Source organism: Ranitomeya imitator, chromosome 1 (assembly GCF_032444005.1).
Source record: "Ranitomeya imitator isolate aRanImi1 chromosome 1, aRanImi1.pri, whole genome shotgun sequence".
Lineage (NCBI taxonomy): Eukaryota > Metazoa > Chordata > Amphibia > Anura > Dendrobatidae > Ranitomeya > Ranitomeya imitator.
Window position 1 is genome coordinate 517,160,409 of NC_091282.1, and position 27,405 is coordinate 517,187,813.

Genomic DNA, 27,405 nt, shown 5'->3' on the forward strand with positions numbered 1-27,405 from the left:
AAAAAAAAAAGGATTATTCATATCTTCTTTACAGCAAACGCTGCTGCAGAGAATATATGAATTGCGGCTTCAGCACCATGTGGGGGGGACAGCGCTTACTGTAGCGCTGTCTCCTGCACGGCACACAGACTGCACACGGACAACGTCCGTGTGCGGTACGTGTTTTACACGGACCCATTGACTTTAATGGGTCCGTGTAATCTGTGCGCTCCCACGAACACTGACATGTCTCCGTGTTTGGCACACGGAGACACGGTCTGCAAAAAATCAATGACATCTGCACACATGCATTGATTTGAATGTGTCTACATGTGTCAGTCGCTCCGGTACGTGAGGAAACTGTCACCTCATGAACCGGAGACACTGACGTGTGAAACCGGCCTATGAGGGTATGTGGACACGCTGCAGAATGGTGTGAGGATTTTTCCACACTGATTTTGGTAAATCCGCAGGAAACCACACTGTGGATTTACTGTGGTTTTTCCGCGGATTCCACCTGCGGTTTTACATCTGCGGATTCCTATTGTGGAGCAGGTGTAAACCGCAGCGGAATCCGCACAAAAAAGTGACATGCTGCGGAATGTAACCCGCGGTATTTTCCGCACCACGTGCACTGCGGATTTTGTTTTCCATAGGTTTACATGGTACTGTACAACGCATGGAAAACTGCTGCGAATTCGCAGCGGCCAATCCGCAATGTGTGCACATAGCCTAAAGCATTGGACACTGATACTGCAGAAAAGATGGTAGAAAAGACAAGAGAGCACCTTCATGTTACCATCCCTTCTCCTGCAGTCACAGTGTGCAATGCTTTATTACCAGGCTTCCCCTTTCAACGGTAATGAGCGAAATATGGCGGAGAAATAAACAATACAGTGAGGGGCGGAAGACCCGCGGGTGTCTGGTACCAGCACCGCACTGCTGCCGCCTACAGGCAATACTACGTGCGTGCAGGCTACCCTACACGAAGCGCCTTCCCTCCAGCCGCTTGTTGTGTCACGTGACGGCAGACTGCACGTGACTCCTGGGAACGCGGACTCCCAGCGCTTCCGGCTACTTGTTGACGCGCGGAGGAGCGACGCTCGCGTATCAGCTGCGGTCTGATAGTGGATGGTGAGTCCGATGTGCTGCGGTTTATAGACTGGGCGAGCAGTCTGCATGGGGCCTGATCCAGGGCGGCCTCTCTCATGGAGGAATGTGCACGTTCCATGCATACAGTCCGCAGCAGATGTGGTGACCGCCCTGCTGCTTCACTAGAAAGTCTAAAAGTGACCATAGCCTGACCCATTATTGTCTTATGTTACCAGACACGTCAAGGAGCGTCAGTCCAGTGAGAAGGGCCAGTAGACATGATGAAGTTTGCCGACAACAGCTGCAGCAAGACAGTCAGTTATATAGGAGAAGCTGATGGCAAGGAGACCCCTGAAGATGTGAGCTCCTTACTAGATCGTCTCGCTTTAATTCCTTTTGATTTCAGTATTGATGACTCTGGATCATCCGCTCAGGAGCATGGCGCTTGTTGTTCGGTAAGTGCTGTTCAAACGTAGAAGACAGTCTTAGGCTAGGTTCACACGTGCCGTATTTTGTGGCCCATAAGACGCACCTCAAATTAGACATTTTTTTAAATAAAATGGTGGTGCGTCTTATAGTCCCATTTTACGGTAGCTTACCCGGGGGGGGGCTGGGGGGAGTCCTGGCTCTGCGGGCCTCTCCTAAGATGTCGGCGCTGAGTGGAGTCCTCCTTCCCATTGATTTCTCGCAGGAGGCGACGTATTTGCAGATTGAGATCTCTGCCCTGGGTCTACATCATCGCCCCCCTTCTGCCGCTCCCGGCCTCCTGAAGCAGCGACCCTGCCCCCTGTAACCCCGCTCCACCGGACCCACACTCTCTCCCCATTGAGCTACCCCCTTTTTATAATTCGAAAAATACGGTATGTGCTCTCCCCGCTGAGCATGGCTTCAGGGTTTCCACCGTAGCTTTTTCTGTTCCGCACTGCCGATATATTGATTGATGGCTGACTCCATGTAATGCAACAGACACCTGGCTGCCAATCGACATGACTGTCGGCATTGATTCCCTTTCGACAGAACAGAAGAAAACTGCTGTCAAGGTGATGTCACCGGCAAGAGTGGTCTATGACTGTTCTGAGCCATGAGAGATCGTCATAGGCAGGTAGTTGGCAACTGCCTGCTAAATGCTTAGCCCCATAATTTTTTTTTCTTAAGTCTCAAATAACCCCTTTTGAAATGCTTCAGATTTATCGCAGTAGTTCACACTGATTGATAAACACTGATCTTATTTCTGGGAGAAGGACTTTCAGAAGTAGGAGGCAGATGAATAGACAGCATGACTGCAGGGTTTTGTGTGTAGTCTTGTACCATGGAGCTGCACAAATCTGTAGTGGTGCTGTATTATTAATTAGGAAGTTTACTTACACATACTTGGTAATATCATTTTTTTTTTTTTTTTTAATCTCTTCAGAAAAATGTGATGAGAAAACAGAGGCACTGGGAAAAAATCGTTGTTGCCAAAAAAAGTAAAAGAAGGCAAGAAAAGGAGAGAAGGAAAGCTAAGCAGTCTGGGGACGTCAGTGGAGGTAATGTGAATAAGATTCTTTTCTCTTGTCGTTTTTGGAAATCCGTAGGTCGCAGCATCAGGTTGTTAGAATTTTTTTCCATTTCGATCTTTAGCATTGCTCGTATTGGTGCATGGACATGAATTTACATTTTCTGGTATGGGAAAAAAAAACATTGGCACTGCTTTTGCAATGCTCGATTGTTGTTTACCTGCATATGTAATTATATGAAATGAAACAACTTGTGTACGATGTCTTTTATTGTGTGGTGTAGTCTACCACGCTTTCTAGTGCAGTGAGAGGAAAACATGGCTGCCAGATGTGTGATGTGCAGTGATAGTTTTCTGCCACAAGTGGCATTTTGCATTTAGCCCAAAAATATTTAATTTGGTCTCCTATGAGCAGAGCACCTTCTTCCTCATGCCATGTAGGGAACACAGCTGGCAACCTGATAACATCATCCCCACCATGAAACATGATGGCAGCATCATGATGTGGTGATGCTTTTCTTCAGCAGTGACAGGGAAGATGGTCAGAGTTGATGTGAAGATGCATAGAGCCAAATACCGTCAATCATGGAAGAAATCTTGTTAGTGGTAGCAAAAGACTTGAGACTGGGGGAGTAGGTTCACTTTTCTGCAGGACAATGACCCTAAACATACTGTCTGAGCTACAATGGAATAGTTTAGATCAAAGTATATTCATGTCTGTGAATGGCTCAGTCCGGTCCTAAATCCCATTGAGAATCTGTGGCAAGACTTGCTGCTCAGATCCGATCTCGCTGAGCTAGACCTAGTTTTCAAAGAAGAGTGGGCAAAATGTCACCTCGAGATGTGCAAAGCTGGTAGACCTATTCCAAAAGACTAATAGCAAAAATTGCAGTGAAAGGTGGTCCAACAAAGTATTGACTCTGGGGCTTAATACAAATGCACATCACAATTTTCAGATTTATATTAAATATTTAGAAAACCATGTGTCATTTCCTTTCCACGTATGTGCTACTTTGTTAGTATATCACATAAAATCCAAATAAAACACATTTCAGTTTGAGTGTGAAGTGAAAAAATGCGGAAAAGGTATAAAAGCTTTTTCAAGACACTGTACATAATTCATTAAGTGGAATGCACTTCTTTATGAATTAGGCTCGTCTCACTCCAAACGTTCCTGAATTAAGAGTGATGTATACTACACAAGTCTTAATGAATTGGGAACTTAATTTCTAAATATCTGAGTTTTACTTCATAATTTCAAAGGGAGTCAAGTTTTATACAACGGAAGACTCCTTTAAGGGTGCTTTCACCCTGCACTCAGGCACCCATACAGTGACCCTGTCGGGACTTGCGTCCAAGCCCCCCGCAAAATGGGATTCAAGCTAACGTGTGCTGTGCATCATTTTCAGGCATGTATGCCTACTGGAGGTGGACACCCAGACATACAGGTGTTTCTCACAAAATTAGAATATCAAAAAGTTAATTTATTTCAGTTCTTCAATACAAAAAGTGAAACTCAATATTATATAGAGTCATCAAAACAGAGTGATCTATTTCAAGTGTTTATTTCTGTTAATGTTGATGATTATGGCTTACAGCCAATGAAAACTCAAAAGTCATTATCTCAGTAAATTAGAATACCTGTTATAACACCAGATTGAAAAATTATTTTAACATCCGAAATGTTGGCCTACTGAAATATATGTTCAGTAAATGCACTCAATACTTGGTCGGGGCTTCTTTTGCATCAATTACTGCATCAATGTGGCTTGGCATGGAGGTGATCAGCCTGTGGCACTGCTGAGGTGTTATGGAAGCCCAGGTTGCTTTGATAACAGCCTTCAGCTCGTCTGCATTGTTGGGTCTTGTGTCTCTCATCTTCCTCTTGACAATATCCCTTAGATTCTCTATGGGGTTATGGTCAGGCGAGTTTGCTGGTCAATCAAGCACAGTGATACTGTTTGTAAACCAGGTATTGGTACTTTTGGCAGTGTGGACAGGTGCCAACTCCTGCTGGAGAATGAAATTTCCATATCCAAAAAGCTTGTCAGTAAAGGGAAGCATTAAGTGCTCTAATATTTCCTGGTAGACGGCTGCGCTGACTTTGGTCTTGATAAGACACAGAGGACCTACACCAGCAGATGACATGTCTCCCCAAACATCACGGAATTGTGGAAACTTCACAATACACCTTAAGCAGCTTGGATTGTGGCCTCTCCACTCTTCCTCCAGACTCTGGGACCTTAATTTCCAAATGAAATGCAACATTTACTTACATAGGAAAATAACACCTTGGACCACTGCGCAACAGTCCAGTTCTTTTTCTCCTTGGCCCAGGTAAGATGCTTCTGCCATTGTCTATCGGTCATAAGTGGCTCGACACAAGGAATGTGACACATGTAGCCCATATCCAGGATACATCTGTGTGTGGTGGCTCTTGAAGCAATGACTCCACCAGCTCTCTACTCCTTGTGAATCTTCCACAAATTTTTTAGGGCTACAGTTATTCCAGTTGCTTGTGCTCCTTTTTTCTACCACACTTTTTCCTTCCACTCAGCTGACCATTAATATGTTTGGATACAGCACTCTGTGAACAGCCAGCTTCTTTAGCAATGATAACCTTTTGTGAATTACCCTCCTTGTGGAGTGTGTCAATGACTGCCTCCTGGACATCAGTCAAGGCAGCAGTCTCTATGACTCTATATAATGAGTTTCACGTTTCGTATTGAAGAACTGAAATAAAGTTACTTTTTGATGATATTCTAATTTTGTGAGAGGCACCTGTAGTAGACTGTGTCTGGGTGTCCACCTCCATTAAGCATGCACACCATCACTCTGTCTGCACCATTATAGTCTATGGCCCAGTGTGCGCATATGCCCAAATTCCATTTTGGGGCTAGGATATAAGCCCCGATGGGGCCACTGAACGGGTGCCTGAACGCGGTGTGGAAGCACCCTAAGGATAAATGCCATTGTGTCCTTACTAATAAATTGAACAGAAGCAAAGTATTAACCCCTTCACGACATGCGCCGTACTAGTACGGCGATGTTGTGTCTCCCCCTTTGTTGTGGGCTCCGGCGGTGAGCCCACATCAAAATTCGCGACATGTCAGCTGTTTTGTACAGCTGACATGTGTGCGCAATAGCGGCGGGTGAAATCGCGATTCACCCGCCGCTATTAACCTGTTAAATGCCGCTGTCAAACACTGACAGCAGCATTTTACTACCGCTTCCGGCTGCGCGGCCGGAAATGCGCGCATCGCCGACCCCGGTCACATGATCGGGGGTCGTCGATGCGTCAGGATGGTAACCATAGAGGTCCTTGAGACTTCTATGGTTACTGATGCCGGCCCGCTGTGAGCGCCACCCTGTGGTCGGCACTCATAGCAAGCCTGCAATTCAGCTACGTAGCAGTAATCTGATGATCGCTGCTATGTAGCTGAGCCGATCCAGTTGTGCCAGCTTCTAGCCTCCCATGGAGGCTATTAAAGCATGGCAAAAGTAAAAAAAAAATGTTTTTAAAAATATGAAAAAAATTAAAAGTTTAAATCACCCCCCCTTTCGCCCCATCCAAAATAAAACAATAAAAAAAAAAAGAAACCTACACATTTTTGGTATCGCCGCGTTCAGAATCGCCCGATCTATCAATTTAAAAAAAGCATTAACCTGATCGCTAAACGGCGTAGTGAGAAAGAAATTCGAAACACCAGAATTACGTTTTTTTTGGTCGCCACGACATTGCATTAAAATGCAATAACGGGTGATCAAAAAAACATATCTGCACATAAGTGGTATCATTAAAAACGTCAGCTCGGCACGCAAAAAATAAACCCTCAACCGACCCAGATCACGAAAAATGGAGACGGTACGGGTATCGGAAAATGGTGCCAAATTTTTTTTTTTCAGCAAAGTTTTGAATTTTTTTCACCACTTAGATAAAAAATAACCTAGACATGTTTGGTATGTATGAACTTGTAATGGCCTGGATAATCATAATGGCAGGTCAGTTTTAGCATTTAGTGAAGCTAACAAAAAATCCAAACAAAAACAAGTGTGGGATTGCACTTTTTTTGCAATTTCACCACACTTGGAATTTTTTTCCCTGTTTTCTAGTACAAGAAATGGTAAAACCAATGATGTCGTTCAAAAGTACAACTCGGCCCGCAAAAAAAAAAGCTCTCACATGGCCATATTGACGGAAAAATAAAAAAGTTATGGCTCTGGGAAGGAGAGGAGCGAAAAATGAAAACGCAAAAATGAAAAAGTGTGGCGGCGGGAAGGGGTTAAAGGTTGAGATCCCGTTTTTTTGTTTTCTTTCCATTTGAGGGGAGTGTATCACCTTAATTTTTCTAATAGCGTCTATATTAATGTCAGTGAATGGCCACCATTCAGTGAGTCCTGCTAACATGCTATAAAGGGGATGCAGCAATGTGAGCACATCACTCATATATTATTTATCCACCTTTATTCCAGGGACTGACGCACAACACAGCAAAAAGTTTTTAAAAGCTTTGACCAAAAAACGTCTCTTAGAAGCAAAGGATTCTGGTCCTAAACTTTGCATTGACTTGAGTATGACTGATCACATGAGCAAGAAGGTAATACAATTTTGTACTTTCCGGTTGGAATATATTGTTTTTGGTATATTAGCAGATCAGAAATAATTCTAAGCTCCATTGTGCTGTCATGAAGAGTTAACATTTTTGGGGACGAAAATTCAGGGAATTCTTAATTTTGGAAATGTCAGATTCTAAAATCCTCCTATTCTCTGTACTGGGTTAGTCCTTGTCGGGATGAGTTCAGGAGACTGTTGAGTTACGGGCACATCTACTATGACCACGCTTGGTGTCCACGGCTTTACAGACCCTCTGTATTAGAGAATGCTGGTCCACCTTATTGTTGGCTTGCCAACAGCACTTTCATGTTTTTAGACAATGACTGATTGCTGCTTAGTGGGATTTTTGATAAGATGTAAGATCTGAATATTTGTTGTGTTCTAGGAGATAAGTCGTCTTGCTGCTCAAATTGGAAGACTGTATGGGTCCAACAAGAAAGCTGCAAAACCATTTTGGCTGTACCTGACAGGTCTTGTAGAAAACAGTCTATTATATGATGAATGTGTGAGAATGAATGACGGATTTGTCCATTATCTTGTAAGTTTCTTTCTTTGACTTCTCACTGTCTTAGATCAGCACTTTTTTTAAGTTATCAGTTATCCATTAGATCTGTGACCCCCTCCGATCTAGAGAACAAGACTGTACAGAACCCTGACCGAATGGAACCGAAGTCTCCTCTCGATTCCTTGTTTATGGGGCTGCCGGATATAGCCAAGCACTGTTCTCGGGATCAGAGAGGGTCTCCGCGTTTGAGCTTCCATGAATCTTGAACTTCCATGAAGTTATCACCTACTCCATGAATAGGTGATAACTTATAAATATGGGGGAACTCTTTATACTGAAGTTATCATCAGAAAATGATGAATCAGGGTTTTGTGATAGTTATGAAAAAAGGTTTTGTTAACCTCTATTACGAGCCTTATTTTATAACAAAAGTAGTAATCTTGCAATTTTCACATTGGCCGCTCTTCCATTCAGGGAGAGTTTAAAGCAGGCCTATTTTCTGCAGAGGCATGATTACAATGACTGCTAACACCTCCAAATATGGACTTACCTGCTCCCCCTCCCTTCACAATGACCTTTAACCCCTTTCTGACCTCGGACAGGATAGTACGTCCGAGGTCAGAAGCCCCACTTTGATGCGGGCTCCGGCGGTGAGCCCGCATCAAAGCCGGGACATGTCAGCTGTTTTGAACAGCTGACATGTGCCCGTAATAGGCGCGGGCAGAATCGCGATCTGCCTGCGCCTATTAACTAGTTAAATGCCGTTGTCAAACACAGACAGCGGCATTTAACTACCGCATCCGGCCGAGCGACCGGAAATAACGGCATCGCCGACCCCCGTCACATGATCGGAGGTCAGCGATGCTTTAGTATTGTAACCATAGAGGTTCTTGAGACCTCTACGGTTACTGATCGCCGGTAGCTGTGAGTGCCACCCTGTGGTTGGCGCTCACAGCACACCTGATTTTCTGCTACATAGCAGCGAACAGCAGATTGCTGCTATGTAGCAGAGCCGATCGTACTTTGCCAGCTTCTAGCTTCCCATGGAGGCTATTGAAGCACGGCAAAAGTAAAAAAAAAAAAAAAAAAAAAAAAAATTTTTTAAAGTTAAAAAAAATGTGAAAAAAATAAAAATATATAAAAGTTTAAATCACCCCCCCCTTTCGCCCCAATCAAAATAAATCAATAAAAAAAAATCAAACCTACACATATTTGGTATCGCCGCGTTCAGAATCGCCCGATCTATCAATTAAAAAAAGCATTAACCTGATCGCTAAATGGCGTAGCGAGAAAAAAAGAAACGCCAGAATTACGTTTTTTTGGGTCGCCGCAACATTGCATTAAAATGCAATAACAGGCGATCAAAAGAACATATCTGCACCAAAATGCTATCATTAAAAACGTCATCTCGGCACGCAAAAAATAAGCCCTTACCCAACCCCAGATCAGGAAAAATGGAGACGCTACGAGTATCGGAAAATGCCGCAATTTTTTTTTTTTAAGCAAAGTTTGGAATTTTTTTTCACCACTTAGGTAAAAAATAACCCAGTCATGTTTGGTGTCTATGAACTCGTAATGACCTGGAGAATCATAATGTCAGGTCAGTTTTAGCATTTAGTGAACCTAGCAAAAAAGCCAATCAAAAAACAAGTTTGGGATTGCACTTTTTTTGCAATTTCACCGCACTTGGAATTTTTTTCCCGTTTTCTAGTACACGACATAGTAAAACCAATGATGTTGTTCAAAAGTACAACTCGTCCCGCAAAAAATAAGTCCACACATGGCCAAATTGACGGAAAAATAAAAAAGTTATGGCTCTGGGAAGGAGGGGAGTGAAAAAGAACACTGAAAAATGAAAAATCCCAAGGTCATGAAGGGGTTAAACATGTTCATTAGATTACTGAAGAAAAGGTGGGGGTCTGACCATTGGGGTATGTACATGTGCATTTCCTGATGTAATAGGAAGTTGACTCCTCCCACTGGGTTGTGTGAAAATTGCAAGATTTCTAATTTTTATATACTCTCCATCATTGGAATTGCAACACCAATAAGAAAGTCATGAAATTTTGGAAAATCCCAGATGGATAGACGTTAGTGATATGCAAATGATTAAACAATGGAAACGAGCTTCAAAATATCTCACTTTATTCAGCATCATGTATGAGTGCCATGTACATTAATTGTCTCTTAGAAGTGTAAGATGACTAGAACTCTAGTGCCACCTGCTGGAAGTAGCAATCCTAAAAGTCAATATCAACCCTCTAATGAGCCTTGTTACATCACTTAGGATGAAAGCCAAAATCTCAATTTACAGATACTGTGTTGGGGGTACTGCCCTCTTCAGTGCAAAGTGTGAGATCTAGTTTGGCTGGGTGAGAGGCGTCTGACCAGTATCTGAGGAGTAATGTTTCTCCTTTCAGAGAGTAACATGTCAAGCCTGACATGCAAAGGTGAGGAGACATTTAAGCCTGCTACCATGCACATTGTTGTGTTGGAAATGGCCATACAAGTGTTTCCATGATTAAATCCATGTAACCTCAAACTGTTAGTGTACCTTTGATAAAGACCAGAGAGTTGTGACTAGTGTACATTTTGCCACCCCAGATAATAACCGTGGGATTAGGAGCGGCGTGATATTCTATCATGGGAGGCCTGTTCTTGGTGTTACCCACATGTTCTCCAGACCAATCTTCGGAATTCACTGCATCCAAGACAAAAGTGTGACTTATCAATGAACATAATGGACCTCCATTGTCATCTTGTGCTACTCCATGATAGCCTTTGCCTCACTTCTCTAGCGGTGTGAAGTCAATGCAACACCTATAAGTGGATGTCTGGTTCACAGTCCAATGTCATGTAAACGCCCTCTGATGGTTTCTCTAGATTTCATTTGACACCTTAAGCTTGGTATGTAATGACTAATTTCACTTGCAGGACAGAATGGATCAGTCGTGGAACCAGTGGTACTGCCATTGCTTCAGTGTGTCTCAGGAGCCCTTTTTCAGCACGACAATGTCAGGCTGCATGTTGCTTGTGTTACTGTGAGCAGCCTGGGTGGCCTAAATGTGCTAACATGGCCTGCAGCATCTCCGGACTGGTCTCCCATCAAGCACATCTGAGATGGCATTCGTTAGCAATTGCAAAGGGAGCTGCCAGCAGCAGATCTTGACAATTTGCCTAAATGCATTCAGTTTGGAATAACGTTCCTCAGACTATTAATAATATTGATAGTATGCCAAGACATGCAGGGATTTCTGTACATGGCGCTATACTGAACACTGAATATGTTTAGAACATTTGGTTTCCATTTTTTCATAATTTGCATATCATTTACAGGTCTATGCATCCTGTGATTTTCCTTATTCCACAATGTTTCCTTCTTGTTGTAATTTCCATACTTATGGACTGCTGAGCAGGCTTTCAGTGCCTGTGCCAGGGCATGTTTATAGCACTGTATACTGAGCAGTGACTGTAGCAGTGCTGGCACGCCTGTTTGACTGACAGCCGCATCGGGGCATGGTTACAACACTTTGTACTGATCTGTGGCTGTGTCCTTTATATGACGGAAAGCAGCCGGCTCCCGGGAGGGATAAAGTTCATTTTCTCCCAGGTGTCGCACTTTTAGTATTGTGGCCGGGAACTTGCTTAACGCTGTTAACCTATCTTCAGCCATAGGGGCAGTGTTTTCGGGTGTTTGATTCACCCTTTCCTTACCCGCTGGCTGCATGCTGGCTGCAATATTGGATTGAAGTTCATTCTCTGTCCTCTGTAGTACATGCCTGCACAGTGCAATCTTGCCTTGTGCAGGCGTGTACTCTGGAGGACAGAGAATGAACCTCTATCCCAGTCTCACATGACTGAAACAGGTTTTTCTCAAGAATATCCTTGTATTTCGCAGCATTCATCTTCCCCTTGACTCAGACAATTTTCCCTGTTTCTACCATTGAAAAACACCCCAACAGCATGATGCTGCCACCACATTTCACTGTGGGTATGGTGCTCTTCTGGTGATGAGCTGTGTTGGTTTGACACCATAGTGTTTACCTTGGTGGCCAAAAAGTTAAATTTTGGTCTCGTGACCACAGCACCTTCCTCCATAAATTAGGGGAGTCTCCCACATAAATGAGCTTTACAATTTGTGTGTGTGTAAGAAAAGGCTTTTTTCTCCCCACATTTCCATAAAGGCCACCACTATGGAGTGTGCGGCATATTGTAGTCATATGGACAGATACTCCAGTCTCTGCTTGGGAACTCTGCAGATCCTTGAGGATTACCTTTGGTGCTGCCTCTCTGATTAATGCCCTCCTTGCCTGGGCTGAGAGGTTTTTGGTGGGTGCCCTCTCTTGGTAGGTTTGTTGTGGTACCATGTTATTTCCATTTGTTGAAAATGGATTTGATGGTGCTCCGGGGGATCATCAGCTATTTGAGCTAGAATGTATTTTTGCTGTTAATAACCCAGCCCTGACTTGTGCTTCTTGATGACTTTGTCCCGGACTTGTCTGGAGATCTCCTTGGTCTTCATGGCGTTTGGTTAATGGTTTGCCTAATGGTGTTGCAGCCTCTGTGGCCTTTCAGAAAAGGTGACAGTCCATGTGACGCTTACATTGCACACAGGTGGGCTTCCTGTCACTAAACATGTGACTTATGAAGATAATTGCTTGCACCAGAAATTTTTAGGGGCTTCATAGCAAAACGGGTGAATACATATATGCATATGCCAATTTTTAGTTATTTGATCCCATGTATTTTTAGGCCTATCTTTTTCTCACTTCACCAACTCATACTATTTAGTGCTGATGCATCACACACAAATCGGATTACAAAAATATACAACGGTTGTAATGTAACAAAATATGTAAAAGGCCAAGGGGGTGAATACTTTCTCTAGTGACTGTATATCACCATGGAGTTCTGAGATTTAGATAGTCTGCTGCTTTATTCTTTTCTATGGCCAATAACGTCCATTCATTACATACACTAACATTTTTCCTGGTTTTAATTGTTTTCCAGAGACTTTGTGAAGCTCCTATTATAGAACAGTAAAAAACTGGATTTTCTATATTTTTAGGTTGAATCCACAGAAGACCACTTTCTTGATCTGTTCCCATTGGAGATGATAATTTATCTCACTCCAGACTCTGACCTTGGTAAGTCTGACCAAACCCCTAATTTTAACAAATAGATTTATGCCAGAAAACTATTTATTGCATGCTTTTGAGACATAAAGGCTTGATTCATTAGGACTGGCATTGTACACTCCAGTGTTATGTATGAATGGGTGTTGTGGAGTAAGAGGCGCCTAATTCATTAAGAGTGCCGTCTGCCACTAAAGTTTCATAAATCTTCATGAAGTATATGCTTGTGCGTAGCCATGCCTCCGTCTTACCCATGCTCTGCTCATTTTGGCAAAGCTGGTTGGGACGTGCTTAAAAATGCCAAAATCAAAAACATTTTTGCACAACTTCTATGGAAAAACATTTTACAACTTCTTTAGGTGTATTATGCCAGAATTCTAGCTTAAAGGGACCTGTCATTTCAAAAACATTATTAACCTGCAAATATAAGTTTAGTCTGTAAGCTAATGGTGCCGTCTGGGAGGAAATTAACTTTATTCTTCCCGGTGGTGTTGGGTTTTCAGTCCTTACTGGAGCAGCTACAGTTACCGCTCAGTATATAGTGAGTGCAAGCTGTACAGACGCGGACTCAGCAATGCATCAGTACAGAGCCGGCTGTCAGTCAGTACCTGGGCGTGGTTACAGTCGCCGCTCACTGTGTACTCAGTGGTGACTAAAGCCGCACCTCTATGACTGAAAGCTAAAGGCTGCCGGGAAGAATAAAGTTCCTGAAAGTATGCTAAATAATCCTCATCCTGTTTTTCTTCCTAGTCCTACAAGACATTAATCCCACAAAAGTGTATGTTCTTGGGGGACTCGTTGATGAAAGCGTTCAAAAGGTTTGTAGTTAGCAGTTTGTGGTGTGATTGGTGACAAGTCCAGTATTCGGTGATGGCAGACCTACAGGGTAACATGGATATAACGGCTGACTGCAGTATGTACGTAGTGTGTATATCTACTAATGGATAACCTAATGGACTGTCTTTTTTATGTTGAGATGAAAAAAAAAAAAGTATTCTGTAAAGTGGCTGTACATATTAAACTGGGAGACTCACTAACTACTATGTCACCACTCTCGTGTACCACTGACTGTTTGTGGGGGGGAGGGGTTGTCATGTGACGGCTTCAGCCAAAGGTCGGACCATCGATTGGCTGCAGCCTCGACATCTTGTTTGAGGCAGAAGAAACCAAATCCTTGCAGTCTTCCTGTTTAGAATGAATGTAATGGCTGTCACTGATCAGTGGTGATGGACTTCATCAGTCTTGTAATTTCCACCGCATGTAGATGTTTTTCTTTTTTTCCATTATCTGTAGCTAACAACTTTTAAGTCTTTAATGGACAAAGCTTCCTAGACATGTCCATACTGGAAGCACTTTCTTCTAAGATTATTAGTCTCCAGGAAGTGATGGAATACAGCCCCCTCCCCTAAAGACCAGGAAATGGCGGTGGAGGGGACTTACCGTGTCTATAGAGTGGATATGACATTAAATCACCTACCTTCCAGTGATCATTCTCTCCCAGGCTATACAGCTAAGGCTGCTTTCACACTTCCGTCTTCCAAATCTGCACAGGATCCGTCAAGACGTTGAAATGACGGATTCTGTGCAGATTGTGGAAAACGTGTGCAGTGGGTCAGTCTCTCTGACGGACCCGTCGAGGCTATGTGCACCTGTTGTGTATGTGTCTTCGCAGCGGTTTTCCGCATGCACAAACCAGGTTAAAAAAAAAAATTGAAAAAAAAAAAATCGCAGTATTCTCACCTACCGGCATCCCACGCAGCGATGCTCCCGGCAGGTAGCATTCCTAGCGAGACCGTAACTTCTCGTGAGATACAGTGCAATGTATTACTAGGAACGCTAGCTGCCGGGAGCATCGGTGACTCTGCGCGGGACGTCGGTAGGTGAGAATATTGTTTTTGTTTTTTTTTTTTTTAAACATTCTATCTTGTTACTATTGATGCTGCATAGACAGCATCAATAGTAACAAGAGAAAGAGAGCGAGCAAGAGAGAATTTCCCTGACGGAAAATTCTTCCACGCATGCTCTCTTTGAAAAGACGGGACCTGTTGCTGGATTCTTGCTTTTCACAGGCAGCGACGCATCATGCGCCCATAGGCTTCCATTTTAGCCAGTGGCGGGCAGCGCAGGATGCGTCGCTGACCGATATTTCCGACGTGCAGAAAAAACGTTCCTCTGAATGTTCTCTTCCCGACGGACCGTTTTTTTTACGCAGGATCCAGTGCACGATGGATGAAACTGATGGCCATCCGTCACAATCCATCGTTAATACAAGACTATGAGAAAATGCAGGATCCTGTATTCTCAAAAATGGACGGATTGTGACGGGAGCTGAAAGACGGACGTGTGAAATTGAACTGCAGGGTGTAGCCAGCCCATAAAGTAAGATGTTAGCAACACTGGTGCAAAATACCAGATCAACAGCCACTCTCCACATACCCACTCCTGGAGGGGGTGACTGTCCAGTGTACAAGTGCACAAGAAAGGCCCCCATAGGGTGTTGTTCACACAAGGAACTGCATAGTGTCTGATTCACAGCCGATTAGGCGGGCTGGCCAGCACACTCTCAATGCAAATGCTGGCTGCAACCTGCAGTGCATTTGTTCCAAGATCTAGGCAGGTAAGTGTTGCTGCCTTTTTTCTGCTGTTGAAAATCGAATTTTTGTAGACCTTGAGTCTCTAGTGGCTTTGCTATTTAGTTAAGCTGACAATTGAGATGCATGAACTTGGTGTGTCTAGTGTGAGAAGTGGAATATTTTAACCTCTTTTATGTGGATAACGAACAACTAGGACAAATGTTTTAAAAGTAATCTGTCAGCGGGTTGTTGCTCTGAAATCCGAGAGGTGCTTGATGTAGTGGCAGAGATCCTGATTCCTGCAATGTGTCACTAGACTGCTTGGTGTAGTTTTGCTCGAATCCCTGTTTTCTCTACTGTACATGTCGCAGTGGTCAGAATGCAGAGTTGTATGTAACCGCGCACGCACCACTGATTAGCAGCCTTCTGTGTGCGCTGTATATTGTCAGCAAGCTGCCAAGCAGTGGCGGAGGCGGGATTACACAGATTAGCTGGACTGCCTGGCACAAGACACCTAGTCTAGCAGTGATAATTAGAGATGAGCGCAGGTGCTTGTAACTCGAGTTTGCCTAGGGTGCCTAAGTGACATGTTGGAGGCCCTGCGGCAGCATGTTTCGCGGCTGTCTGGCAATCCATGCATGTTTTGTGGCTGTCTATCAAACGTGCGACCGCGGAGACTCCACCATGTCACTTGAGCACCCTCGGCAAACTCAAGTAACAAGATCAGACATCACCTAAAAAGTCATTGTGTAAACTGGTATAGGCACAGGGGTCAGTCATCTATGTAGTGATGGGTCTTTCTGTCCAAAGTCACCACATTAATAAAGAGTAAACAGGCACTTATGACTTTGGCTAAAGTATTGCATTGATTATTATCTTAAGTGCAAATTCCCATGAAAAAATATAAATAACTTTTTTTTTTTTGTTTTTAAAGAAAGTAACCTATCAAAAAGCTAAAGACCATGGTCTGCACACTGCCCGTCTTCCAATACAGGAATACATGGTGAAGAAGGACAACGTGAAAAACTATCATTCTGAGATACTGGCTATCAATCAAGGTGAGGTAAAGGCTCTGTACACGCAGATCGTCCTGTATGCGGGGCACTGACACTAATCTCAAGGTCACTTCTTCCAGGCACTAAACTGCTTGAAATGTTGTCAAATTTGTGGACAAATATTCTGCAACTTTTGGGGGCCTCTGCTTACTTTTCAGTAGTGGGTGGAGCTTGGCTGGGAGGGGGCGTGGCCAGGCATATCTGATAAACTCCTCATAATTTGTGTACATTTGGTGTACAGCAGCTTAAAGCGCTAAATAAATCAACAAGGCGTATGTTTCTTAAAGGGAATCTGGCAGCAAGTTTTTGCGGTGTAATCTGAGCACAGAATGAGTTAGGGGTTAAACTGCAGTGTTTAATGATGCCTCACTTATCAAGCTGTGTGCTGTTTGTTTCTAGTGCTGTGATAGGCAGCTCACTGTCAATAGACTATGTACATACAGAGCCTGGTGCGGGCAGCTTTCTCAGCTCTGCCACAGCCTACAGCAACGAACTCTGATTAGTGTGGCTGCATCCGGTAGACTAAGTGATACATTATCGGATTCAGCTTCTATTTGCCTAAATTGTGCTGCCCTCAGATGAGGTAGCAAACACTTGCTGACAGATTCCCTTTAATAAACTTGGCACATCTTACTCCAGTGGATATGTCATCAAGACTATCAAATAAGGCCACAGTATTGAGGAATCATGGGGCCATTTTTTTTATCGTGTTTTTAGTCCTGTTTAACAAAAAAAACTACTTCTACTGCTTATCATACCTTTCTCAGATGTCTGTACTTTTTTTTTCTTACCAGAACAGGGCAAGGCTGATACACTTGTATGCCTAGTGCATGACACCCATGTGTTTGGGGACTTTAAGGATTAAACCTGTACACCATGAACTCAGAGATGCAGATATAAAAATATCAATGTTATTACATTCCATTTCCGTAAGATGAAATTGTAAACTATGAATAGCCGCTGTAGGGGGAAAAAAATGGGATTGTATATTGACATCACACAGATAAGTGAGGAAAAAAAGCTCATCCCACTTTTCTGGATGAAACTGACCCTAAACCTGCACTTAAAGCACAGTTCACACTAGCAGCATGACCACGCACGCCCCTGCTCCAAACCGTCAGTCTTCAGGAGCATACTACCCTCGGCAAGGCAGGTAACCAGGGGGCAGTGTGCTCCTGAAGATACGTTGGAAAACCGCCATTAACTTTTTTTTTTTTCCCCAGTTTGTGAATCTTGACTTCCTATAGGACGTTCTTATGTTCCTCCAGTCACTAAGATACATCGTTCTCTTCCACAGTGTTTGATATCTTACGCACGTACTGTGAAACAAGGAGCTGGCCAGAAGCGCTGAGAGCTGGAGTGTCGCCCGGAAAAGGCTTTGTTCTTCAAGATGAAATTACACTGGAAAACTAATCCAAATTGCCTTAGTATCTTTCTGTCAATCTATTTATTTTGAAAAAAAACTTGTACAACAGGAAATAGAAAAATGAAATATTTACCTTTGTGTTAATGGAAGACATGTACAGGTCCTTCTCAAAAAATTAGCATATAGTGTTAAATTTCATTATTTACCATAATGTAATGATTACAATTAAACTTTCATATATTATAGATTCATTATCCACCAACTGAAATTTGTCAGGTCTTTTATTGTTTTAATACTGATGATTTTGGCATACAACTCCTGATAACCCAAAAAACCTGTCTCAATAAATTAGCATATTTCACCCATCCAATCAAATAAAAGTGTTTTTTAATAACAAACAAAAAAACCATCAAATAATAATGTTCAGTTATGCACTCAATACTTGGTCGGGAATCCTTTGGCAGAAATGACTGCTTCAATGCGGCGTGGCATGGAGGCAATCAGCCTGTGACACTGCTGAGATGTTATGGAGGCCCAGGATGCCCAGAGTGTTGGGTCTTGCGTCTCTCAACTTTCTCTTCACAATATCCCACAGATTCTCTATGGGGTTCAGGTCAGGAGAGTTGGCAGGCCAATTGAGCACAGTAATACCATGGTCAGTAAACCATTTACCAGTGGTTTTGGCACTGTGAGCAGGTGCCAGGTCGTGCTGAAAAATGAAATCTTCATCTCCATAAAGCATTTCAGCCGATGGAAGCATGAAGTGCTCCAAAATCTCCTGATAGCTAGCTGCATTGACCCTGCCCTTGATGAAACACAGTGGACCAACACCAGCAGCTGACATGGCACCCCACACCATCACTGACTGTGGGTACTTGACACTGGACTTCAGGCATTTTGGCATTTCCTTCTCCCCAGTCTTCCTCCAGACTCTGGCACCTTGATTTCCGAATGACATGCAAAATTTGCTTTCATCAGAAAAAAGTACTTGGGACCACTTAGCGACAGTCCAGTGCTGCTTCTCTGTAGCCCAGGTCAGGCGCCTCTGCCGCTGTTTATGGTTCAAAAGTGGCTTTACCTGGGGAATGCGGCACCTGTAGCCCATTTCCTGCACACGCCTGTGCACGGTGGCTCTGGATGTTTCCACACCAGACTCAGTCCACTGCTTCCTCAGGTTCCCCAAGGTCTGGAATCGGTCCTTCTCCACAATCTTCCTCAGGGTCCGGTCTCCTCTTCTCGTTGTAGAGCGTTTTCTGCCACATTGTTTCCTTCCAACAGACTTACCATTGAGGTGCCTTGATACAGCACTCTGGGAACAGCCTATTTGTTGAGAAATTTCTTTCTGGGTCTTACCCTCTTGCTTGAGGGTGTCAATGATGGCCTTCTTGACATCTGTCAGGTCGCTAGTCTTACCCATGATTGGGGTTTTGAGTAATGAACCAGGCAGGGAGTTTATAAAAGCCTCAGGTATCTTTTGCATGTGTTTAGAGTTAATTAGTTGATTCAGAAGATTAGGGTAATAGGTCGTTTAGAGAACCTTTTCTTGATATGCTAATTTATTGAGACAGGTTTTTTGGGTTATCAGGAGTTGTATGCCAAAATCATCAGTATTAAAACAATAAAACACCTGACAAATTTCAGTTGGTGGATAATGAATCTATAATATATGAAAGTTTAATTGTAATCATTACATTATGGTAAATAATGAAATTTAACACTATATGCTAATTTTTTGAGAAGGACCTGTATACTACGTTCATGTGTCCAAAAAGAAAGTTTACATTTTTTTTTTTTATCAGTGATTCACAATAAAGAGGAATTTCCCAATAAATTGAGTGCTTTTGATACTGAACTGGTGACATCAAGTTAGGATTCTTGGCTTATATAAAGTCATTCATTCTGCTCTAGAAAGCATTTTTCAGCAAATGCCACACTGTCATCCACAATGTAGGATGCCTCATTCAAAGGCCATTTTACATGAATCCATTACATGGTCATGATTAAGGAAATATGGGGCCACAGAATAAGAGACCTGCGGCCTTTGATCTCAGTCACATATCAAACTCCGTTATTTAAATATTTTTTTTGCATACAAGAAAAATGTAATTGTACACAGTGAAAGAAGGACCAACAATGGATAAATTCCATAAGGGTGAGTGTTTCCTCATACACAAAAACCAAGTTGATGCATGAGAGACTAAAATGCAGTTTTCCATAAAGAGAGAAGGACAAATGTTTCCTACTATTACATTTTATGTAGCAGTGGCACACCTATGGGTTAACAGTATCTCAAGGGATGGTCACCGGCGTTATGTATCCTCCGCTCCAAGTGTAGCTACCCTATAGATGACCAATGTCCAAGTTGGGGACCTTTAAGGTTAATGCGTTTGTATAGTTTTGTGAGGCTTTTTTTATTTTATGGATGTGGAGGAACACTTCAGGTAAAACTGATATTTAGGATATCTTGTGCCCGCTCTCAGTAGGTGAACACATGCGTACTGGCAACTAGAAACCACAAGTGTCCGGATAAATTATATAGCACACGCCGCTCAGCTGTTGCATTTTGTTCAGTTTTCTCAGTGCAATAATTAAAATTTTCCTTTGATACAGACATTTTGGCTTTTTCGATTTACCATGTAGTGTACTGCAAAACAGGAATGAGAAATTCCAAATGCTATGAAGCTGATGTACTATGAGCTGTGCCCTTATGTGTATTGTGCAATCGGTGGGCATCTCAGGACCCAGGCCCTCAATGATCTGCAGACAAAATCATTGGAAAAGGGAAAAAAAAAACACTCCCTGTGTGAATCAGCAACCACATAGGGCAAAATCCAAGAAAGTATTGCTGACATTCACTTGTGCTGGATAGGCACAAAGCAGGATCCTTCTGATCTGTTGTTGTATGATGGATGGCTTCCCCGATCAGCTGCTCCACACCCTCCTGGGCAGGGCACTGGAGATATAATTCAGCTGGAAAAAGATGGGGGGATGTGATCTGGGCACTGCGATGGAGACCAGAATATTCACCAGCCGAGACGTTTAAGGACGCTACACATTTCAGAGACCGGCCGTCTCCTTCATAATTAGGTGGACCTGACGAAAGGGACAGTGCATCCCTGACACGTGTAGTGCCATTAATGTCTTATCTTGTGACTAGGCTTGTCTTCTCCATCTCAGTGCCTGACCATATCTGCCCCGTCTTTTTCCTCCTGAATTGCAAAATATGAAGAAGCTTCCAGAAAGTTTACGCTGTGTCTGAGATAAGACCACCCTTTAAATATATATTTTTTTACACTTTAATAAGTATTTAGCTATATGCCGTGTTATTCACCGCTAAAATGGAACTTACCTCAGAAAACAGTTTACCTGTAGGTATAATGGTGTGCAGCTTTTAGGAGAAAATTAACTCTTCCTGGAAGTCGCTCGCTTTCAGTCATCATGGCGGTGCATGGAGCGATTACAGTCACTGCTCACTATACCGGGGGGGAATTGTAAGCAAGTCCCAGGACTGAGACCGCTCACCCCCGTCACAGTACAGTGAGCAGTGACTGACTGATCTGTACTTGCCCCTATGGATGAAAGCCGATGATGCCAAGGTGGAAATCCATTCTGGCTCCTGCTGGCTCCACTTTTAGTATGGCGGCCGGGCAGCATTTTACAGCCTGCACATTAACCCAATATCTGCAGATAGGTGACTTAAGAATACAGCAAATAAACAAGACATTCTAATGGTTCTTACGAGCCAGGTAGCCAAAATAAGGAATTGTGCACAATACTAGTAACAAAAATATTATTTTATTAAAAAAAGAAAAAAACCTGCATTTATATGGAGTTAAATATTAATCGGAGAACTTGGCAAAGACCTGTTTCCTCTGTGCAGCAGTTAAATATTCACAAGCCTCCAGTATATTGGCTACAATTAAAGTCTGTTGGATGGTTTTGGCCTTAATCCATATTCTTCCATTCATGCCAATGACCAACTCCATTGGGAAAACATTCATTAGTTCCTGAATAATGTCGTTCTGTGGGGTTAGGAGCCTGAATAGAAGAAGACATGCAATTAGTTATCCCCAGTACATGCTAATAGTGAAGCAAGTATGTTTCCAGATTTACAAGACACGATCATTCCTCCCTAGAACATTATCCCTAAGGGCTCATTCACATGTCAGTATTTGTAGGCCAAAACCAGGAGTGGCCCCAAAACACAGAACAGGAGTCAATCTTTCAATTATAATCTGTCTGTAAGTTCCACTCCTGGTTTTGGCCTACAAACACTGATGCAAAATACTGACGTGTGAACGAGGCCTAATGAGGTGTTCAATGGCGTGGTTTATGACTGCCACATACAGCTTTTCTAGAAATGCTCCTCCTCCTAGATCTGGTGCTCACTTGGTCACCACTTCTTCACACCAGCAATGGCGGCTCAGTCAGTCAACGCCTGCATGGGCACTTAGGGCTGGTATCACATTAGTGCCGAATTTAGACTGTTTTAAAGGACTGACTGTCGCCATATTGTGAGAGCCATAACATTTTTTGCTCCACATGCGAGAACTTGATTTTTATCGTACTAGCTGTAGTCTTTATTTCGATCATCATTTCTGGATCTATACAACTTTTTCATCCCTTATTACATTTCTTGGGAGGAGGCAATATATACATTTTTATATCCTCTCATTAGTCCCCTTAGGAACTTGAAACTGGTTCCATATTACTGATACTCTAGTATGGCGATCTTTTATGAAGCCCAGCAACAGGGGTCTTCAATAGTACGTTCGCTGCCATGGCAACTTGTCAGTACCTCATAATTGTTAAAGGTGAGACATGGAGGCAATACACGCTGGCAGTGACACCCTATCGGATCACTACAATGTGCTGCTGTCAGAGACTGTCAGTGGAATTTAAGTGGTTAAACAGCAGCAAATGTCATAGCCCTGCTATGTGTAGCAGAATTGATCATCTGCTACACGCGCGGGGGACATAGCAGATTGGCAATGGCAACCATGCTGCAGACACAGACAACCCATCGGTGCCCCGCAGTCACATGACATGGGTGCTGATGGGCAGAGCTAGTGAAGCGCTTTTGTGATTATGTTTAATGCCGCTCTCAGAGATTGACAGGGACATTTAACATGTTTACAGCAGAGAGTGGATTGGAGATTCCACCTGTGGCTGTTAGGGGCACATGTCAGCGGATGAATGTCATGTGCTGGAAAAGATGCAGGCTCAGTGCTGGAGCCCGCATTAAAAAGGGGAGACAACATATGACGCATTTATACATCATATGTCGCAAAGGGGTTGTTGGTGTTTTTTATAGCAGCAGACTCCTGGAAAAGATGTGTGTGCATACCCTAAGATAGTTACAAATTACTTCTAGGAAGAGATTAGGCCATGTTCACACTGATGAGACATCCGTGGAATCTATCCCATGTGATGCCAGGAATAGCCCCGCATGCAGTAATATTCTTATTCCTGCTGTGAACCCGTTATAAGTCATTACGCCCCATCACTACCGCTAGATGAGTGTTCTTGTTCTCCAAGTGTGGCTTCTCTTACTTTCTCACAAGTCCTAAGGAAACCTTAAACATGAAGCCGTCCAATCCAATGACTCCCATGCCGTTTGCTTTACCAGAGCCATCAATACACGCCAACTCCGGCTCCATGTCTTTATTGGCGACAATGAACTGGCCATAGACGAGATCTCCAACCTGCAGTAGGGGAAGAAGCAATACAGAATTACTCATTCAGTAGGCTCTTACAATGAATTTCGCACCAAAATCTGAATGAAAAAAAACAAAACTTAAAAGCTGCCTGTGACAAGCTCCTAATCCAAAAAAAAGAGGAAACACGGACAAAAGATCGGTTGCACTTCTGAAATTTAAACAACTTAAAGATATTATGTGCTAACCAAAAATATAGACAAGAAATATGAAGTCATTCCTAGGCCAAGAATTGGCACTGGAATACAACCCATATAACCGACATTATAGCCAACAGAGCCACGTAACCAGGGCTGTGGAGTTGGAGGTCTGGCTTACCGACTCCACAGCCCTGCCTGTAACTAGTAAATATATGAGATAAGAGTGCTAGAATATGTTCGATTCCCCACGGCAGTTCCACAGCCACAACCAATGCAGGGATTGCCCGTGAGACATGCAGCAGCGGGGGCCTGAACATACTATTATCGCACGCCGAAGACACTTGGTTAGCACATGAGCATGCTCAGATAACACCTTATCCATTCACATTCGCTCAGCACTAATGCTGAGAATATTAAGCCGCCCAATCATTGCAATGAAAACTAGCTACACTGCAATACCAATTTTTTTTTCTTTAACGCATTAAGACACACGTCAATTCTTTGACTCAATTTCTGTTCCATAGCAAAACACACATCTTTGGTTCTTAATGCATTTTTTTTTCCAACAGAAACATACCAAATAACACAAGTATTACACCTCCTTACATAATTACTGAGAAAAGAAAAATCCTGCCAGAAATTGTGTGTTTTCAGAAGCAGTCTGTAGGTGTGGATTTTTAGACCTGTAAAGTCCATAAAAAGTGTGACCATGCTCTTAGGACTTGTTCAGACAGACCGCCACACACGCAGCCTTAATGGCCAGAGCTCCAGTGCACATGGCCGATTTCCCACAAGGACCCATGGTCGGCCTTAGAGAACGGCTTAGTTACAAAATGACAGAGCTGTGAGCGACCCTAATGCCCACGGAGACCCGTCAGTCAGGGATGTACATAGAGAAGCTACGGGGGGCCGACGAGCAGATGGTGATTGCTAGGATTCATTCTTCACGTTCTCACCTTCACATTCGGTCTGTTCTTTTTGGTTGCACCTTCAAACGCCAAAAACGATAATGAAGCTTGATCGCTGCCCGCAACATCCAGCCTGAAAATATCCCCAGACTTCATGGTGACAATCCCAATAACATGGTCCCCTTTCACTGGAACGTACTGGAAGAAAACACAGAGCCCTTAATTCTGAGGAAAGACACGCTAGGCCGACACTCCGAAACTGTTCCCTCAGGTTATTCGGAGAGCTATGGAATACACGTGTGGATATACACCGTCCGATCTGTCCCCTGGGCTCTGGATACAGCGGCAGGACAAGAGCCTCACCCTGCCATGGACGGTAATAATCCCATCACACAATAAACATGGCTAGTGCCTCTGGGAAATTGCATGGCACCTAAAGGGTTAAGAGATGGCCAAGGGAAATGTGGTCAGAGACCCCCCCATCTGTCTAGCAATCAGCCATGACAAAAGAGGCTGGCATAGTTTAGTGACATGAGCCGGCCCCCTGGACAGGTTCTGCACATTGCTGCAAAGAAACAAGAGACAAAGGGCTTTTGTTTGGGACAAGACCCCCAAAATATTGTGCACCATAGTAACCTTCTGAACTCATTAGTAACCCCAATACACATGGGGGCATGTAACCAATATTCCCGGAAAAAAATGACCGGTGGGACCCCCGTCATGGAGCCGCTCATACACGTGGGACCCCCGTCATGGAGCCGCTCATACACGTGGGACCCCCGTCATGGAGCCGCTCATACACGTGGGACCCCCGTCATGGAGCCGCTCATACACGTGGGACCCCCGTCATGGAGCCGCTCATACACGTGGGACCCCCGTCATGGAGCCGCTCATACACGTGGGACCCCCGTCATGGAGCCGCTCATACACGTGGGACCCCCGTCATGGAGCCGCTCATACACGTGGGACCCCCGTCATGGAGCCGCTCATACACGTGGGACCCCCGTCATGGAGCCGCTCATACACGTGGGACCCCCGTCATGGAGCCGCTCATACACGTGGGACCCCCGTCATGGAGCCGCTCATACACGTGGGACCCCCGTCATGGAGCCGCTCATACACGTGGGACCCCCGTCATGGAGCCGCTCATACACGTGGGACCCCCGTCATGGAGCCGCTCATACACGTGGGACCCCCGTCATGGAGCCGCTCATACACGTGGGACCTTCGTCATGGAGCCGCTCATACACGTGGGACCCCCGTCATGGAGCCGCTCATACACGTGGGACCTTCGTCATGGAGCCGCTCATACACGTGGATCCCCGTCATGGAGCCGCTCATACACGTGGGACCCCCATCATGGAACCACTCATACACGTGGGACCCCCGTCATGGAGCCGCTCATACACGTGGATCCCCATCATGGAACCACTCATACACGTGGGACCCCCGTCATGGAGCCGCTCATACACGTGGATCCCCGTCATGGAGCCGCTCATACACGTGGGACCCCCGTCATGGAGCCGCTCATACACGTGGACCCCCGTCATGGAGCTGCTCATACACGTGGGACCCCCGTCATGGAGCTGCTCATACACGTGGACCCCCGTCATGGAGCTGCTCATACACGTGGGACCCCCGTCATGGAGCTGCTCATACACGTGGACCCCCGTCATGGAGCCGCTCATACACGTGGGACCCCCGTCATGGAGCTGCTCATACACGTGGACCCCCGTCATGGAGCTGCTCATACACGTGGGACCCCCGTCATGGAGCTGCTCATACACGTGGACCCCCGTCATGGAGCTGCTCATACACGTGGACCCCCGTCATGGAGCTGCTCATACACGTGGACCCCCGTCATGGAGCTGCTCATACACGTGGACCCCCGTCATGGAGCCGCTCATACACGTGGACCCCCGTCATGGAGCCGCTCATACACGTGGACCCCCGTCATGGAGCCGCTCATACACGTGGACCCCCACCAATCAGTAAGGTATCTTATCCTGATGAGTAGCCCTATAGGTAATAAGGAGATTCAGGCCTTAGTGGCAGAAATGTTTCTCATTTTCACACATCTGAACAATAAAACCCCTATGGAGACTTTCAGCCAGCGCAGCCATGTGGGGGGCCTTGTATTTGGGGACGAGCCCCTGGGGGGACATACACCTTATATACTGCGCCTTCACTGCTCTGAGGTCTGATCATGCGACATTACACGAATGGCAGCTGTGCGACTTTTGTGCCTTATGAGCAGTAACCCAGTCCCACGCATTACCCTCTTCTGATGCGACTCCACCCAGTACACTGCCGGCTCCCGGTGGCGGAGGAGCCCACACTTGGTCACTTGCAGGTCCTCTCCGTGGCGCACCAGCCCCGGGCCACAAACCACGCGCATGCGCTTAGTATCGGAGGCGGCAGCTGAGAGGGAGAGCGGGGCGTCTGCAGCCTGCACCGGGAGAAGGAGCACATCACCGGGTAACACCACCTGATCCACGGCGTCCTGGACAGACGACATGCTGCCGGCCTACAAGGGAGGACCTAGTGGGTACAGGACCTTTGATGATGTCACAAGCACGTGATCAGTCACGTGTGTAGGAGAGTAGTCTTTAGGACGCTCACATGACCTGTGTACAGTGGTCACATGACACGGCTGAAGGTCTCAATCACGTATTAAAGGGAACCTGTCACTTGGTTTGGCCGCTATAAGATGCGGCCACTGCCTTCCGGGGCTTGTCTATCCCGGCACATGTCAGCTGTGTGGTCACATGCCCACTAGACGCTCAAAGAAAATGATTTGAGCAGGGGGCACACATCTAGATGGA

The 27,405-nt window shown here is 44.6% G+C and overlaps 2 protein-coding genes across 2 annotated transcripts; one reads left to right on the forward strand and one right to left on the reverse strand.

Annotated features, from left to right (window-relative positions):
- Positions 1–1,024: 1,024 nt before the first annotated feature.
- Positions 1,025–19,646, forward strand: TRMT10B (tRNA methyltransferase 10B). Its single transcript, XM_069766613.1, has 9 exons — positions 1,025–1,113; positions 1,308–1,526; positions 2,483–2,597; positions 7,040–7,164; positions 7,567–7,719; positions 12,755–12,833; positions 13,572–13,639; positions 16,329–16,452; positions 17,747–19,646. Exons 2-9 carry the CDS (start codon positions 1,350–1,352, stop codon positions 17,860–17,862), a joined length of 957 nt encoding a protein of 318 aa, XP_069622714.1. The 5' UTR covers positions 1,025–1,113; positions 1,308–1,349; the 3' UTR covers positions 17,863–19,646.
- A 1,945-nt stretch (positions 19,647–21,591) lies between these two features.
- EXOSC3 (exosome component 3) lies at positions 21,592–27,167 on the reverse strand. Its single transcript, XM_069766626.1, has 4 exons — positions 26,859–27,167; positions 24,629–24,778; positions 23,369–23,520; positions 21,592–21,853 (listed from the first exon to the last, which is right to left on the reverse strand). Exons 1-4 carry the CDS (start codon positions 27,096–27,098, stop codon positions 21,655–21,657), a joined length of 741 nt encoding a protein of 246 aa, XP_069622727.1. The 5' UTR covers positions 27,099–27,167; the 3' UTR covers positions 21,592–21,654.
- Between the last annotated feature and the right edge of the window lie 238 nt (positions 27,168–27,405).

Bases quoted from the DNA above. Each gene is read 5' to 3' on its own strand.
- EXOSC3 (XM_069766626.1), bottom strand. From the start codon at position 27,098: ATGTCGTCTGTCCAGGACGCCGTGGATCAGGTGGTGTTACCCGGTGAT. The intron at 24,779-26,858 runs GTAATGCGTGGG...GTTTTCTTCCAG, and splicing joins TGGAGTCGCATCAGAAGAGG to TACGTTCCAGTGAAAGGGGA. The intron at 21,854-23,368 runs GTAAGAGAAGCC...TCTTCTATTCAG, and splicing joins TCCTTAGGACTTGTGAGAAA to GCTCCTAACCCCACAGAACG.
- TRMT10B (XM_069766613.1), top strand. From the start codon at position 1,350: ATGATGAAGTTTGCCGACAACAGCTGCAGCAAGACAGTCAGTTATATA. The intron at 1,527-2,482 runs GTAAGTGCTGTT...TAATCTCTTCAG, and splicing joins AGCATGGCGCTTGTTGTTCG to AAAAATGTGATGAGAAAACA. The intron at 13,640-16,328 runs GTTTGTAGTTAG...TTGTTTTTAAAG, and splicing joins TTGATGAAAGCGTTCAAAAG to AAAGTAACCTATCAAAAAGC.